This window comes from Apteryx rowi, unplaced genomic scaffold (assembly GCF_003343035.1).
Source record: "Apteryx rowi isolate R43461 unplaced genomic scaffold, aptRow1 scaffold_277, whole genome shotgun sequence".
NCBI classification, from domain to species: domain Eukaryota; kingdom Metazoa; phylum Chordata; class Aves; order Apterygiformes; family Apterygidae; genus Apteryx; species Apteryx rowi.
In genome coordinates, this window is record NW_020449163.1 from 1,013,571 (window position 1) to 1,031,319 (window position 17,749).

At 37.9% G+C, this 17,749-nt stretch overlaps 1 protein-coding gene across 6 annotated transcripts in view; it reads left to right on the forward strand.

The window, feature by feature from the left end:
- The window catches only part of RFTN1 (raftlin, lipid raft linker 1), a 118,523-nt gene that overhangs the window by 86,860 nt on the left and 13,914 nt on the right, over positions 1–17,749 (forward strand). For all 6 annotated transcript variants that reach the window (XM_026068623.1, XM_026068621.1, XM_026068619.1 and 3 more), the window contains exons 5-7: positions 2,421–2,844; positions 6,890–7,093; positions 15,815–15,930. In XM_026068623.1, coding sequence (XP_025924408.1) covers positions 2,421–2,844; positions 6,890–7,093; positions 15,815–15,930 — 744 coding nt within the window. The remainder of the gene's footprint in view (positions 1–2,420; positions 2,845–6,889; positions 7,094–15,814; positions 15,931–17,749) is intronic.

Sequence of the window (17,749 nt, forward strand, 5' to 3'; positions counted from 1 at the left end):
GCCCCAAAATAAAGTTTCCTTTATTTCTAATTTGAAGGCTTCATTTTTAATTTATGCTGAGAGCTAGCCTCTTCGTGTTTTTGTGGAAAGTTGGAAAGAAAGACTGTTTGCGTCTGCTGATACATCACTTTGCTGTTCTGCAGCTTATACTGCACTGCTGATGTAACATTTCCTGCTCTTTTGGCTTTATTGAAAATAATGAGATGCTTGAGCCTCCCTTATGTAATCAAAAAAAATTGAAATGCAGGTTTAAATAAGATAATATATCCTATATACTGCTCATTAATTTGTTTGAAAAGGGCCTTGAAGGTGCATTCAGTTTTTTCAATCTTTCTGTTATAGTATTAGGCCAATACAGCTTAGACTATCACTCTGTCCTTAGTTCCTCCTCTTCTGCTTCTGAGAACAAGAGCCTCAGAAGAATACCTCAAGATCAGGTATTTCTTAGAACAAATACGTTTTTTTTTTAGCGTGCCAGGACTGTAATATGCAAGAGCCACAATAGCTGTGAAAGCTGTTCGCATCCAGATCCCAGCGTGGGAGAGCCTTGTGTGGATTGACATGCGGTGTTTCAGGACCAATAAAATTACTACGCATGTACTATCCCCAAAGCTCTTAACAGTTACATTTCTATAATTAGCTGCCCTGCAACCTACTGAACAAATGTAGTTTTGATCAGTGGTGATAGATTAACTAATTTGTAACTATCTGTCAAGGAGTGTATAAAAAAGTATTTGTAAAATTGTAATGGGGGTAAGGCATTAAGCAGAGTATGAATCCATCTATCACTGACATTCACTTAAACCTTGCTGAGTGAGCCAGCTGTGTGCTAACTTCCTTTGTAGAAAAACATCCACTTGATAAGGATGCTGTTAGTAGTATTTTATATGGAGGTTATTATCCCACCTTAGCAATAAGCTTTACTGAAATCAGTATCTCATGTTCATCAAGCTAAACACCTGCAAAGAGTGTTGCCTCATTTCCTGGAGAACTGTGTTTAAGTTCCAATTTTAAGAATTAATTTAACATGGAAAAAATAACGGTGGTTTGAAAGAGGAAGTTCTTGTTGATCAGGTATCATCTGTAGGTTTGTCTGTATGTTCAGAACAGTAACACGTTGCCAGGAAGTAGGTGATTCATTAAAAAAAAAAGTCTGGGTAGGGAAGATGCAGAAATAAGCTTCCTCTTTTTTAAAAAAAAAAAAAAAAGTTATACAAAAGTCTTCATTATTCTGCTCCCTCCCTTGTGTTTTCAAATTAAAAATTCAGAAAGAATTCAGTATTTTACTTGCTACTGAAAAGCCTGAACTGTTACGCTTAGGTTCATACTAAGCTGAACTTAGAGAATAATTAGGACACACTAATTCTGTAGAATTACAGGGTGTGCACAGAAAGTTGAATTAGTCCTTCATTCTCAAGACATTTATTTTTGAAATGTTTATGTGTTTAAACTTTATTATATGAAAAGTACATGTTACACTGGAAACCTTTTCTTTGCTGTTGATGATTTTGACAAATGAATCAGTAGACACTCATATGTCTTCATGAAAGTCTGGCTCTTGTTGCAGTTTCTCCTCTGTTTCAGGAGCGTGAGGCTGATGGCTCCAATGGACGGTGCATCAGAAACATTGAATCTGTGTAACAGAGATTTCTCTTTCTGCTTCATCTCAAACCTTTCATTAATTCCTGCTTTACTAATTGTCATTACTGCTAGCCCAGTGCTTTTTTCTGAGGATCTTTAATGATTTGATTCCATCATTTTTCTCCTATACCTAAAATTTAAAGAATTAATACTACTCCTATCTTACTTTTCATTATTTTTTTCTTCTTCTCTCATCTCACAACTCCTTTTTCTATTCTGTGAGTTCTGTATCTTCCCAAAAGTGATGTACTGAAATAACTTTACTTTTTATACACTCATTATATGAAAGTTTGTCATTCGTGTCTCAATTCAAAATAGGGAAAACAAAAACTGTTGTTATAGTGGTGCATGTGACAAAGGGAATTAATGAACATTTCCTTGCATGAATGTCATAATCAGAGCATTCCTTATACAGCAGGAGATGTAATATTACAGGTCACTGATTTCGTAAGGTTGATACTCAAAACTCATTTGAGTAATACCACTTCTGTTAATTTAGCATAAGTAAACTTTTCAAACAGATATTTTATCCCTGGTGAAGACATGTGGAGGTGTTTTCTCTTTTTTTGCACTTTCACATTATTACAGACTGTTTAGGGAACTTGTCATCCTGCTTAACTAGAGTTTAACGTTTTATATAAATACAACATAACAATTTCCTGTGATAGTGGACAAAAGTAGTAAAATGGCATTCTAGCTCCCTTGATGGGTGTTATTTTCTGTATTTCTGTGTAGTTAAGAAAGCTTGGAGTTAAAACCTAATCTTTTTTGACTTGTAGATTCAAGATGCTGCAAGTCAAGGCTTGAAATTCGTTGGAATTATACCTCAGTACCATTCCCAAAAGAACTGCCTTGTCAGCTGCTCTCTGACACCCACCAGTAACAACTCTGTGCAATCAAAAGATAATAAAAACGTTTCAAATTACCCTAAGGATCATGCTTCACTGGACAGCGAGAAAATAGACGGCATTAATGGATGCAATACTCTAGCAACAAGTGAGGAAAGCACTGACCAATATGCCACATCCAGGGAGGATGGGAGAGGTGAAGGACAGGCTGCTGAGGAGCTGGATTTTAAGTCTGCAAGCAAAAATGAGGAACAGCTTGAACACGAGAACCCAAGTGTAAGAGAAGCAGCTGACAAGCAGAATGGAGTAGCAGAGAGTGAAACATCAGCACGAAGTTCAAAACCACTTGCAGGCAGTAAGTATTGTCATGACCTCTAATGCATAAAAGCCAAATTTAAGATTGCCTCAAGTATGTTCCTAGCACCTTTAGGGGCTTGGGGTTGGGTGAGGAACCTACCATTGCAACAGAGTAGAAAAGATGCACCAAATGAACCACTTACCCTGCTTTTCAGCGTGTTCACAATGACTGAGAATAAGTCAGGTGGCAACTGGAGAGATGCTATAAGGAGATGCACCTTTGTTATGACTAGTTTGCACACCTGAGTTTAAAGGCTTACTTTTGTCTGCTCTTCAGCTGAATTGATTCATTTCTGTATGTGGTGCCGATACCCTGGGAGCTCTTGATCTTTGTATCCTTTTTGTCTATTGAAAAGAAACCCTGCTAATTTGTCTGAGAAGGTTTTGCAGCAATAGAAGCAATAAGTCTCAAAGCCTTATCATCACATTTAGGTCCTTTGCAGCAGATGAATCAGAAACTAAACCAAATCAGGAATGATGTGAATGTATGTGACCCGGACCTTGAGTCTGCTAGTTAGGTTGGGTCAATGCTAAAGTTAGAATTGTAATTATTGGAAAGTAGTGATTATTTTTGTTAATGGTTCATGTTTGGAAATTCACAATAATGGTCCTTCTGATAATGTTGCTCCTGATAATTTGCCTTCTTATTCTCATATATTTTTGGAACATTATTCTTCATATGCCAGTTTCTTTCTCTGATATATTTTTCCTCAGGTGTGCTTTCTACTTTAAAATATCATCTTATACCAACTAAAAAACAAATCTCTTGTCAGGTCTCCAAATAACCTCCTTAAGCTGTTTGTTTCCGGGAGGTTACTTCAGTGGCAGGAATTGTGTTTGAAAATAGGATGTAGACTAGAATAATTTAGAGAATGAGAAGTCAGAAAAAAAGTCCTTGTCTCCTTCCCAGTTTAAACCTCAGAACATTTTTCTTTCCTATATGTGTCTAAATCCTAGAAAACATTGTGTACATTTATTTCTCTTACTGCTTTGCTTATTTTCCTTACAAGCTACAAGTCTACATAAGGAAATTCCATTGACATTCCTTTGAGTTGGTGCTGTCCTTGACTTTATCCCTATTCTTTATGTTTAACATGAATTCATTCAAACAATCCTGCCCCTTTGGGGATTTTATATGTAGGATTGAGAATGACTTTACATGGCCTACCCGCCGGACTATTGTCTTGATTTCCGTTGCATTTTGATGCAATTAGGTTTTTTGTCATCAGATTTGGATCAAACTCTAGTAACCTTTCACCGTAGTTTCTTCAATTTTTGTTGGGCAAGAGGACAGCCAGATTTGGTCAAAGCATAGCTATTATTTGAATAATATATTCTGGTTTATGCTAGAATCTTGCACATTGTAGAACCACTCTTAGTCTTGTAGTTCTAAACTAGTTATCTCCAAGTCAGTCAGACCAGTTCTATCTCTTTTTTTTTATATACTCTGTCTTCGAGACAGTTCACCCAACAAGTTTAATTATATTTTGATGCTGCTCTTCTCCACACTGAACAATGGAAGTCTTTTAGTGCAATTAACCATGTTTTTAATATTTCTGTGTGGTGTGAAGCTGAACCACTCAAGTGTTCCCTACTTCTGTCTGCCTGCAACACCCCAGAATTTTATTACAGCTGCTGATTTGCCAGACAGGAGCTTTTGTTTTTAAAGTCTTTTTAGTTTATTTATTTATACTTCTCCCTCTCAGTGCTTTCTGGCTTGAATTTATTAATTTCTTATGCATTTTTTTAACTGGTGAGTTATGCTAATACTTTCCAAGAGCAAAAGTCTGAGAAGGTAGTTTTTTATGTGACAGAAAAAGAAATAGCTCACCTATAGTAGGATATTCCCAAATATATTGCCTGCACAACATTACTGATTTCTTTATTAGTCCTGTATGGCTTTTCATTATTACAGCACTCCCTTTTCCTCCCATGGAAAATGTATTTCAGTCTTTGGCATCAATCCTCCATCCTTCCTTGTGAACATGAAGGTAGAAAGCACCAGGTGTTTTTTTTTTTTTTTTTTCCAGTTAGCCTACTTGCTCAGTAGGAAGTTAGCACTCTTGGACTCCTTCTTCCCTACGTAAAACTTCAGAAAAAAATGTACCATTTCTTACTATCTATGGAATTTTAATTTTGTTCCTTTGTTTAGGATTTTACACTGTTCAAGTGTTATTTTTATGCTTCATTTTTTTTTGCCAAATATTTTGTAGTGCTCAATCACTTTCCCTTTTATTAAAGGGCTCTCAAAACATGTGTTGAAAATTATTTGCCTGTGAGCAAGGCAAAAATATTCCAATGTTATGTCAAAAGCTTTGAGTTTTCTAGAACCAAATTGAAGGTGGCTTTGCCTATACTTAAGCAGTCAAGCTCCCTGCTGAAAACTGCTGTCAGTGGTGGCTTAATCTTGAACTGCGTCTAGGACTGGCATGGTATATGCTCAGTAATGGTTACAAACCATGTTAGCCATTGAAAGACTCCCGCAGATTTCAAATACGTGCTGTACGTATCCCAATGTCAAATCCAAATTACCGTCTCCCTGTTGACTTCCAGTTCCTTGTTTTGCTGTTGTTAGTGTGATGTCTTCATGCACAACAAAAAAATCTCTACTTCCAACACTGGAGTCTATTTTGGGGGTCAGAATCAAATTGAATACATAAGTTGTCTGTGTGCGCTCTTTTGAGTTATTCTCATCATTTTGTTCGTTCTAAACAAGTGGTAAACAGCAAGGGGGATTCATGTTGGCAACTTACTGCCATGTACTCTATTTAAATCATGTCTCATCTCTGAGACCATTAGGTCTCTTTTTTATATTTGGTTATGTACTGAGCTTATTGCTCTGCTGGTAGCCTCTCTCGGAGCATATCCATTCTAAAATCATCTTTTTCATTTGTTGCTCAGTGACGTTTCTGAGAGAGAGGAATCCTAACATCTCTCTTGACTTTACTTTCTTTACTATAATACTTGAGATTAGGATATTATCACTTGGAAACAAGAGGAGCTGCTTTCAACTTGAGGGGCCATATGAACTTTTTGCCTTTTAAATTAATTTTTTTGGGGGGAAATTTTTGGCTCTTGGATGTCAACAAAACTTTTATCATTGATTTCCCTGTCCATTAATAAGTGAAATAATAATGTGCAACCATTTTATATCAGTAGCTTTACTGGTGTTTATACCCTCCTGAAAGTTTGGAAGGTTTATCTGCACTTAAACTTACTTCAAACTTTACAGCTGTGAATATTTTTGTTGCCAGCATTGACTTTTTTTTATAATGGTAAGACTAAATTAACTGCTCCTGAGATATACTAGGAGTGATATGCAGCAGACTCTAGAAAATTTTCTCATCTGTAAGACCTTCATAGTTCCACTTTCTAAAATTCATATGCTGTTGTGTTAGTGTCTTGCCTTGGCTCAGACTCAGAGTAAATCAGCTAACCAGCTAGCATAGTCTCTGTATTTATGATTCATTGCATTTCCTTTAGCTTACTCTACTCCTTGCTGGTTCCATGCCACTGTATTGCCAAAACAAATTACTAAATATGTTAATTTAATGATCATGATCTATGGAATTCAGTTACTCCTAAATTTGCAATAAGATTTCAGATTTGAACTATCCCCAGTGTCACAGATTTTTAACAATTCTTTCAGTGGAAAAACATAAGTTCTATTTGCATTAATTTCTAATGGTGATGTGAATTCTACAGTACTTAATGCAGTTTGTAGAGCATATTTGTTTTCGTATGTTTATTTATACTGATAACTCCAGTAAGAGGGAAGTCAAGTAGTACTCAAATATTACTATCTTTAAATGTTTTCTTTTCCACGGTAAATACATTATTAATAATAAATGCTATAACAACAATCAAAATACCATATTGGGATTTGGGACCCTACCACGCCGGACATTGCACAAATGTGTTAAGGAGATAACCCCAGAGTATTTGCAGTTGTACAGTGTAGTCAGGAAAGGGCAAACGTTTTAGCTAAAATAGCATGTTATGGTTGTTTTATTTTTCCAACTTCAATTTTTTTTTTCTGCTAGAAACAGAGATCTTCGCTCTGTTCAACAAGCCAAAAACCCCGCAAAGATGCAGTCAGTATTACACAGTGACTATCCCAATGAGGATCTCCAGGAATGGGCAGACTGTCAACAGCTTGGAAGCAAATTGGCTGGAGCACATGACAGATCACTTCAGGAAAGGAGGCTCATTGGTAAACGCCATCTTCAGCCTTGGAATGGTAAATGGTATGGAAATTAGAGAAAGCATTATGCTGTGATTATTTTCCTTTCTCCTTTAATAGAGGTCATTATCTTTGAAGAGAAGACATTTGGGAGGTGCTTTTAGTGGAGGCTCGGGGTAGATTTCTTTTAGATCAGCCCATTTCAGTGAAGTGGAATGAAAGCACAGGAAATATTTTGGCATCTGAATAAGGAAAACTGAGACCATGTATTGTATTTTATAAACATAATAGAGATGATTCTGTAGCTGCAGAAATATACAGACTTAATAAACAGCACCAAGGAAAATGAATTAAAATAAGATCGTAAAGCAGATGGCATAAATGGAAAGAGCTTTCCTCTTAGCTGTCTGGCCACACACTGTGTTTGGGTCTGATCCTAGGTCAGTATAAGGTCCCTCTAGTTTCGTATGTCCAAAATATGGTCAGCTACTACCGGTTGCTGCAGGGGTCCTTTTCACCTTGACAACACAGTGTTTTACAAAATTATCATCTTTGTTTCATCCTAGCTAGTGTGTATGAATGAGGGCTCGACGTTGGTCTTACTGTAAGAATAGACTAAAAAAGCTGTTTGCACACTGTGAAAATGTAGCACTAAATCCACGATTTGAATCCAGCTTAATAGGGTGGGCAGTCTGTTCTACGCTCCTGGCCACCTGGTGTCTCCGAAGTCAAGCTTGCGTCTGTGGTACGAAGAAGGATTTTGGTGCCTAATAGCGATCTGAGGCACATAACCAAGGAACCATGAAAATAAGCTGAGGGGAGGAAAGTACTTGAACATAAAAATGTTGGCATTAYCACTGGATAAAAATATGTTATGAGTATACTTCATAGTTCAAATGCTTAGGGCTGAATCTTGTGAATGCTATGAATCTTTCACCTAATTTTGGTTTGTTTGGCATTCCTCAAAAGGAACTTGGCAACTTATAGATTGGGCACTGCCTCTGAGGTCTGTGGGTTTGAGCCGCAGAATCATAGGAGAACTGCTTCCAGAGCATCTTCCTATTTTGCAGCTGGTCAGAATTCCTGGACCCGTGATAAAAAAACAGCAACATTAGTTTGTTCTGGTAAAATGCAACTGGGAAATTAACAGGCAGTCCTAATTTTTCATTTTGCAGCAAGTAGCAAAAAAGGAAGGTCTAAAGTTCAATTGATGGAATGCTTTTGCACAGCTTCCTGGAAAGTCTTGTAATTGCTAGTTAACTTGCTTAAAAACAAATGATCGTTTATTTTATATGTATAAATTGCAGCTCATAGAGTCAAATCTAATTGGCTGTATCAGGCTCAGTGTTTTCTTTAATAAAAACTGCTTATCAGTGTGCTCTAAAATGCTTTAAGCACAGCATTTTTCTGTTATTTAAACTTTTAAAGTTCATTTACATAAGAGAACTCTGGGGAAAGTTCACGCACTTGAATACTGCAGTGAGGAGTGCCAGATAACTGCCCAGACACAGATAAAGTAAGGCTGAATAATGATGGTAAAGTTTCTGTGCAAATGGAACAACAAATTTGTAATTGAGTTATATAAAAGTAGACAGATTCAGGGTTAAGTTAGACTAGAGATTGAAGACGGACTATTACAAAACATTTTTATTAGTGTTTTACAGTTACAGGACAACAATTTTAAAAGTCAAGAGGTTCAGAGTTAAGGTTTTAAAAAGTGTGAATATTAGTTAGAACAATATGATAAATGCCATGTCCATGCTATTAGAAGAACATTTGCTAAGAACATTTGTAAGCTGCTACCAGTTGCAGCTAAAGGTTTATGATTTAAATCCTAAAATTTTCCCATGCTGCAGAGAAGTGATTTATCTTATTCAGTCAAATACTGATATGAAGCAACCCAGGGGAAGGGGGAGGGAGGAAAGACGAGGCAGAGGGCTTCTCATCTCTACTTTTTTCTGGCCTTTTATGGCACCCTATCCAGCTCTTCACTAGCTGGTCTCCTAATTCACTGATTAATCCTCCTCTAAATTAAGGTAGTATTAGCATACTTTCTTTAATTGGTTATATTACATTTCTTTGTTCTGGGAGTTTTCCTCTTTTCTGAGTTTTTCTCTTTGTCTTAAAATATGAATTCATTATTTTGCATATTAGACTTAAAAGCAGAGTTGTTATCTTCTTTTTTTTCCCTTGTCCTTGGAATGCCCAACAAAGTGAGGATTTCCAGATTGTCAATTATCATAAATTCATTTCGTCCTTTTGCCAGTACTTTTGCCTAAAAGAGTTTTAAAGTTCACTGATTACAATTGTTTCTTTTTGTACCGAATAATTAAGAAATATAACGCAATTGCAAGTTACAATATGTAAACCATGCAGAGCTATGCCATATATTAAATATTTTCAGGTTTTGCTAATAAGTTAGAAACAGCAGCTTGCTTATTCCTTGAATGTTCTTACGTTAACGACTACAGTTATTTAAATTTTGAGCTTAGTCACTTAATGGTGTTTCTTATCCAACTCAGGTCATTGCTGCCTCTGCCTATAATYCCAGATCTAAACTGACCCTCTATAATGCTCAACTCAAGTGATCATGGGACTTCACCCATTCTCTCTCCTAGTGAGAAGCAGGTACTGTAGCGATAAGCTACACATTAACAACACTGAAAATGGCGAGGATACAACAGGCGGCATCTGCTTCTTTCAGTAGCAGCAAGTCTCCCGTCAGCGGTGTGAGAGTAGGTGAGGGTGAGAAGGGAGGGAGAATCAAAGTTAAGGTTATGTTTTGGTAACTTAACTGAGTTAAAAAAGTGACAGGACAAGAGGCAATGGGCACAAACTGAAACGCAAGAAGTTCCATCTGAATATAAGAAAAAACTTTTTTTTACTGTGAGCGTGGTTGAGCACTGGAACAGGTTGCCCAGAGAGGTTGTGGAGTCTTCTTCCTTGAACATGCTCAAAACCCAACCGGACACAGTTCTGGGCAACCTGCTCTAGGTGACCCTGCTTGAGCAGGGCAGTTGGACCAGATGACCTCCAGAGGTCTCTTCCAACCCCAACTATGTGATTCTGTATAATTACAAGCCTGCTCATCCTGAGTTGTTTTGAACTACAGTTCTTTAAATACACAGCATGCCTGTATTTGTTTGCCATTTTGTCTGTGAATTTCCTGACTTTAAAACTTAGAAGAAGCTAGCCCACCAACCAGAAAACATTGGCAGTATTTAAAAACAAAGCAAAGAAAACAAAATAYGAGTTGCTTGGAAGACAAAAGTAGTCAGGTTTTTAGAGGTGCAGATTAATTGTCCCTGTTGTATTTGCACTGCCTTTGACAGAGTGGAACCAGTGATGCGTTTGGTCAGTTATATTCACCTTACCCACTGAAGTGGCTGGGATTTTTATCATTTATATGGAATTATTTTCTCTGTGTGTACTGAAGGTGAAAAGATTCAGGGGGAGAGAAATCTATAAATATGAAGCAGAGGCCAACATTCAGATCACATGCCACATAAACTCACTGATAGTTAGTTTTCCTCATTGAGAGCAATCGATTGCAGGTTAGCTTCCCAGATGAGGGGGCTTTGTAGTTTAGAGGCAACACTGGCAAAATTCTTGCCCACTAGTGGACCTGTCATAGTAAATCTTTTTCCCATATACTTCTTGTAAATCAGAAGCAGGAACATTAAAACAGCTTTTTGTCAACAGAACTACATCAAATATTTATACAACCCAGTGAAAATAGCTTTTTGTGAACAGTAGGGTACCTTAATAAAAAATGCAGTGGTAATGGAACAGTTTCAGAGGAAGGAAGGTGATTGTAACCTTTATGTTCTGAGCCTTTTCTTTAAGAAGTTATGTGTGTTCAAGAGCGTGGAGTGGGAAATGCCACCATGAACCGAGCAAAGTCAGAATGGTTTATTTTATTGGCATGACTTAGTGCCCTATTGCAAATAGGCCAACATTTGGAATTACCAAAGAACTTTTTAATACAGGCTAAATTCCAGGAGATCAAGCTTGTTAAACAAGAGATTATCAAAAGAGGTTGCAACCATATCAGAATCAGAGAATACCTTGCATGAGAAACAGTGGTAACCGGAAAGACCAGCTTAATATATCACTATATAAAGCTTTGGACGGCTGATTTTGTAGATAGTTTAGGTGAGATTCAGCTGAATAAATGTAGGAATTTGCCTTGTAGATGTCTACATCTGAGTTGTCAACCAAAGTTGCCATTATAGTCAGTGGAGATCTAGGCCTGAACCAGTACAGTCCAGTCGGATCTGCATTGTGATGCACCTCATCCTACAGTAGAAATCAAAAAGCGATCAGATAAATTGAGGTGGGTGATTTAGTGACGGTAGACCTCAGCAGAGGCCCACCAGGAGAGTCAAGGCTGGAGCACTTGCCCAGTGAGGACAGGCTGAGGGAGCTGGGCTTGTTCAGCCTGGAGAAGAGACGGCTTCAGAGGGGACCTAACTGCAGCCTACCTGGTACATACAAGGAGGAGCCAAGCTCTTTACTGAGGTACATGGTGGGAGGATGAGAAAAGATGTGCATAAATGGAAAGAAGAGGTTCTAGCTAGATACAAGAAGAAATGTTTTTCCCATGAAAACAGTTGAACATTGTAAGAGACTGTCCAGAGAGGTTGTGCAATCTTCATCCTTGGAGKTTGTCAAGACCCAACTGGATAAAGCCTGAGCAACCTGGTCTGCTCTTTTAGCTGACCCTGCTTTGATCAGGTTGGACTAGAGACCTCTGGGGTCCCTTCCTATCTGAATTATGTTATGATTCTGTGAAATTGTGTTCTACATGAAATATTGCTTATTTCTCTCTCTCTTGATTGTAAAGAGAGCCTTAGGTGAGCAACTCTGCTGTAGACATCTATATCATGGATATCTAAGGTTAGCTGAGATGAATCCCACCTTGTGGGTCAGCTCTAGAACATATGATTGTAGGCTAAGTTGCTGTAGACTCCTGAGCATCTGTGGGATAAAAGTATTGCAGGTAGACTGCATCTGTCCAATTCTTTGTCCTTAAATTGCAGAGTCATGCTTTCACACATCTGTGTAAGAGTTTCCTTGAAATTCCTGCTAATCCTGACACCACAGTGTAGATTAYGTGTGCCTTTTCTCTAAAATACGATACCCTTAGTCCTCTTTCTGCTCTCTCCTTTCCCGCAGTTATTCTAAGCATCCCAAATGTTTCACATGATAGGGGTTGCATGGTCCAATTATTGCTTCCTCTACCTCCCCCTTTGAGCTGGTAGAGTGGTAGATGAGCTGTAAAAGGRCAGATGTGCTGCCAAGGTATGAGAATTGGCAGACATATTCATGGCAAGAAAGTGTTAAACACTGTGGCAGGACAGGTAGAGAGGAGATCTAGTTATCGTTAAGGGGGGGAATTGTAATGAGTGTCATCAACCAGTTTCTCTTATGGAGTTTTTCACAAGCATCACTCTGTTGAACAGACACCAGCAGGCATCAGCTCTCTACCCTTCATCAATTTTCCCCTTCTAGTTTTCTGATTTTCCATAGGGATCTTTTCTGGCCAGAAGATAAATAAATCTTAGAATTGATTGGATGTAGCATTCAATGGTAATCATTGGACATCCAACAAGGAAGTGCAGCCAAGTTTATCTGCTGCGTGTAGGATCTCACAAGCTCAGTTATTAGTTTCTAAAAGATTACATATGTGCCATGATGTTCACATATGTAGAAGCTGTGAACTGTGCAAGTGGAATGTGCAGCAGAATGAAGCATAAAGGATGATTTATGAGTGAGTGCAAACACACACATGCTGATTGTGTTTTGATCCCTTATTAAATAGCTGGCAAATGAGTGGGTAGAACTCAAGCTGCACTTGTGGCACAAGTGTGATGTTGGATTTGATTAATAAAATTTACAATACATTAACGGAACACCTACTCTGTATAAAATTTCTCTTATAATATTTGAATGTCTGTGTGTAGTGGTGATTTGTGGTTTTCTGCTTTTGGCCTTAGCTGCTGTCCAGTGATCCTTGCTTTGGAAAATTAAAGGGTTATTTGTATATTATTCATCCTAAAATAGATCTGGATATGGGTTTGGGTATTGGAATAAGATATTTTGCACAGAAGTTGAGTTGGTTCCTGATTTTAAATCTAGGGCCTAACAAAGTGCCATTTCTGAATGAAATATGGTAATTAAATCTTATACCCCATTTGCTCTGCTATAACCTATAACCCAGCCACTTAACTGTTCTTATTATTTCTCAACAAAAATGTCTGTTCTCCTCATTGGGATGAAGAAATCTATCTAGATGACAGGAGTGCAAAACACCTCCCTTTTTGCCTCTTACCCTCATCTTCCTCCAGATGCAGCTGCTGAAAGGAGTTACTGCTTTGTAATCCAGTTTATCCTCTTTGGAGCAATGTGTAATAATGGCAGACTGTAGTGATGACGTTTCTTTGTCCCTCTTTAATCTGAACAGAGTTACAGGAAGCCTGTCTGGGGAGTCAAACACAATGAAAGTAGACAGTGTATTTTTCTAGTTCTTTGAGTCTCCCAACCAAATCCCAAGGAAAGCTACTAGTAAGTGGTTTACATTTTCTTTGCTCACAACTGAGCTCAAAAATCTGTTCTGTTTTAGACATGAATATTTGCATCTGCTCATTTAGAACTTAATGGCCTGATTGAAACTGCACAAAAGAGAGTAGCTGACCATGTAAATAGAAGCAAGGGGATGTGCACGTGCTTTACACCTGCAAGAATCTTGCTACATGCATTTGTAGACAAAAGTCTTCAACTGTAGGAGCCTGGTTTGTTGTGGGCTTTGCATGTCCAGATGATAAATTGAATTTAGATCATATAGTGACATCAGATGATGTTGGCTGAGATAGATTGTGTCTGCAGGAAGTAGGAAGCCACTTAATCCTCTCCACTGCCTCCTATGTGAAAATTACTTGCAAGTTTGATGTTTTCCTTAGGAGGTAGTGATGCTTTCCCGCTAGCATCTCTTGACCTCACAACATCCACCAAGAAAGTAGGAGGAAATAACTAAGCAGACTTGTCTAGAAGGAGGAGTGTATTTTGAGGAGGAAAAGGGGAGAAGTGTGGAAGACACAGCAGCACATATGCTTTCTGGATGCTTGAGACCCCCGCAGAGTACTGTGACTCAAAAAAGTTGGGAAATGGCAGAATAGTTATTTGGCAGTCTGTCATCCTTCCTATGAGACATCAACAAAAAGCCATGCTTGTGTCTCAAGTTCTGCTGCTGGCCAGTAAGAGAAAGCTTTGCAAAGTATACGCTCTCTCCTATTACCTTGTCTGAGTTGAGCTCTGGGTGCAAGTCTTGTTACAGAGTGGCTGTCAAAGAAATGCTATATGAGTGTCTTGTACTACATACAGAATGATGTAGGTGAATAAAAAAAACAAGGAAAATTATTGATGCCTTGACATCAACAAATACAATCAATGCACTATCTTAGAAAAAAAAGTTTGTATCTCTATTTTTAACAATTTATTTGTTTGCAACTGCTCTAATAGTAAAAATAATAAGCTATAACATTTTAACAATAAATTTGCAGAAGAAAGCATAATCCGAGTTTTTCTTTTAAGGAATTGGTAACTGCTTTGATTTTTTTCTTAGATGTACGGCTGGAGGAGGTGATAAAAGAGAATTTTGGTTAACTTGCATTAAATAGATAAGACTGTCCTATCAGTTTAGGGATCTATAAGTTTGGTGTGTGTGGTTCCATTTCAGAATCATATATCATATCTTTGCAAGGAACATAGTTTTCCTAAAAATGAAAAAAAAAATTGTATAAAATACAACACTTAAGGGAATGAACAAGATCTTTATAATCAGTCATACATGCTAAATGTATTATTTAAATAGAAGGGAGGACTGAAAAAAATGCTTTTTGTAAATGTAATTGGAGTTCTCTGTGTTCGTAAAGGATACCATACTGCCTTTTTTACAATAGCGTTTAAAATATAAGTCAAATGTTCATTATTTGACTTTTTGTGTTGCACAGAAAAGTCAGTCAATTTTTTCAGTTATTCTGATTCTGTTCTGTCATGGAGCAGATAAATCTGAATACATGGAAGAGAGTTCTTGCATATGGGAGTGACTGCTGGTTATGGAGCGTATGGCTAAGATCGAGGAGAACTTRCTGCTCGAGTAATTTTAATAGTGTGCATAGTCTGAAGAAAGCCTGAACATGCTGGGTATCCAACTGAGAATAGAGAGCCACTAAACCAGCTGGTCAAAATGCTGTCATAAACTGATGAAATAGTTGTGAATGTGTCTTTTCCTTCACACCATTCAGATAGGCCAGATCTTCCCTAGTCCATGTAGACCGTGTAATTTTAATGGCAGATCCATACATAGTGCTCTGACTAGCGTGAATGAATGGCTGTAGTCATTATCGTGGGCGTATCATGGGTGAAGCCCTTGAAAAGTTGACGCAATGTATTATATATGTGTTTTTTAGCCCACAAAGCATGTGTATAACTTCAAGTAGGTGGGCAGTACTGCTGAATTGAGGCCTGAATTATTTCTGCCTGTACAAAGTGGAAGAGTTGTGCTTTTTGAGGGCAAACTCTGGAATGACACAGTAGACAGTGGCGGTTGCTCTTACTTAGAGGAATTAGTATCATCCATTTTATAGAGTTGGATTGTCAGAGGAAGGTCTATGCTTTTTTATTAGTGTGCCTGGAAGAACTTGTTATTAATAAATTCAAACGTCTCACTGCACATAGGGTATCTTCCATAAAGCTTACAAATAATAAGCCTGTGTTTTCACAGATTCCTTACATGGAACAATGGATGGAGTATTTCTCTTTGAAGATGTTGCTGCAGAAGACAGTAAAACCATGCAGGGCTATGACGCTATTGTTGTAGAACAGTGGACTGTACTGAAGGTATGTGTGCGTTTTTTCATATTTTTTTTCATAAATCAAAACCCAGCAAGATATTGAGGCAAATACTCACATACATATTTGTGCTTCAACAGTACTACATAGGCAATTGAGGTAAAGGGAAGGAACATAACCGTAATGTCAGTTAACTGCACTTTAGCTTTGTACAATTTTTTTTGATTTTGATACTCCCTCTGTGTTTTATTTCACAGGTGTTTGCAGGGGGGAGTGTGAGTGTTGGTGGGCAACAAAACCCAGGGCTGTCTGTCCTAAAAATACAGATGTCTGATAGAATAACTGTAAAGAGGATCTCCATTGGTTGTCAGGGCAACACGATCACACAAGTCACTCTAGTATAGCAGTTGTAAAGGGGAAGACCTTTTAGGCAGACTTAGCTGCAGTAGGAATGCACAAATAACTGCATTTGCTTCTCCCTGACCTCCTTCATGCTGAAAGAACAAATATGTTAATAGATCCCTATATGTTTGATCAGGTCATGGGTTTACATGGGTTTATGCATTTGCAGAATAATCAAGAGAAGGTAAAAAGTGTATAAAGAAACCATGCATGTAGCTGGCTTTTTCTACTGATATAAATGCACACTCAGATCAGTTGAAATACTGTTTAGATCATATTCATCAGTACAAATCTGCAGCACATTCGACRCGCAGGTAGGTAATTAAAAAGTTGGGCTTTTGATCACAGGAAAAAAAAGATATCATTACCTAATTTTTAAAAGTTCTTTTTGGTATATTGTTTGACTACTGTGGTCTGCCAGAAATAAATGTTACTTATTTATAAAGGCAATGCCTAATCTTCCAGCTTGGAATATATTGTAAATGGTGTAAAATCCAAGGAAAGAATCCAGCTAGGCACAAACATGCAAAGGAGTGTCTTGCAGCAGGGTCCTTTCAAGTGTTAAAGCCTCGGTAGGTAGAGGTATGAAATTTTGCCCTTCTAAGATCAGGTGCCTCTCTTTTTGGGACGTGACGGATGCATTACCCCACCAACCTGAAGGTGAAAGATTATGGAGAAGAAAAAGCCTGCTGAAGCGTCGGGGAACCCTTGCAAAGGCCTTTCCCATTTAGAGAGAGAGAAGAGCTAACATCTCTGTTTTTTTTCTCCGGAAATTTGAATAGCTGCCTGGCTATTGATGATAGGCAATAGGTAGGTAAAGTCATCAAAGGAGTGAAAGACATGCTGGAACCCGAGGGAATCTGTAGGCACTTGCCCAGTGTCCTGTCCAGAAGATAAAATTGCCTCTCTGTTAAACCCCCTTGGAATTCACCTTTATTTACTGTAAGTGTGGAATAATGAAGTGCCAGATGAAGAGACTGTAAAATGGGAGATATATAAAGAAGGAGACTGAGTTCAGTGATGACAGATCATGTCCTAAAGCCAGTAAGTGCTTTCTTTCTATGAGGGGTTAATTCAAAGCATTATCACAGAGATAATTTTGGAGCACTGGAATGTCTCACTAATCTGGACTTTCTCATTTTTTTCATATAGGCTAAGCTGTGATCTAGATTAACCTTTTCCAGTTGTCTGTCCTGTTTGTATGTTTTTGTTTGCACCAAAGTAGTGGAAGAAGCACTGATGGACATCACGGAATGAATTTGTATAATGGATCCCTGTTTTAAATTTGTATCAGATTTGATTATCTGGATGAGCTATAGTCTTGTTCAGATGTGGTCTGCGCTGAATGTAAATTTATTGTGCCGTTTCCCAATTAAGAAGAAGAGTCAAACAAATGAAAAGAATCCCAGCCACGACAAAAGAAAAAGACAGACATATACCATGTATCAGTGCCACTGATAATAAA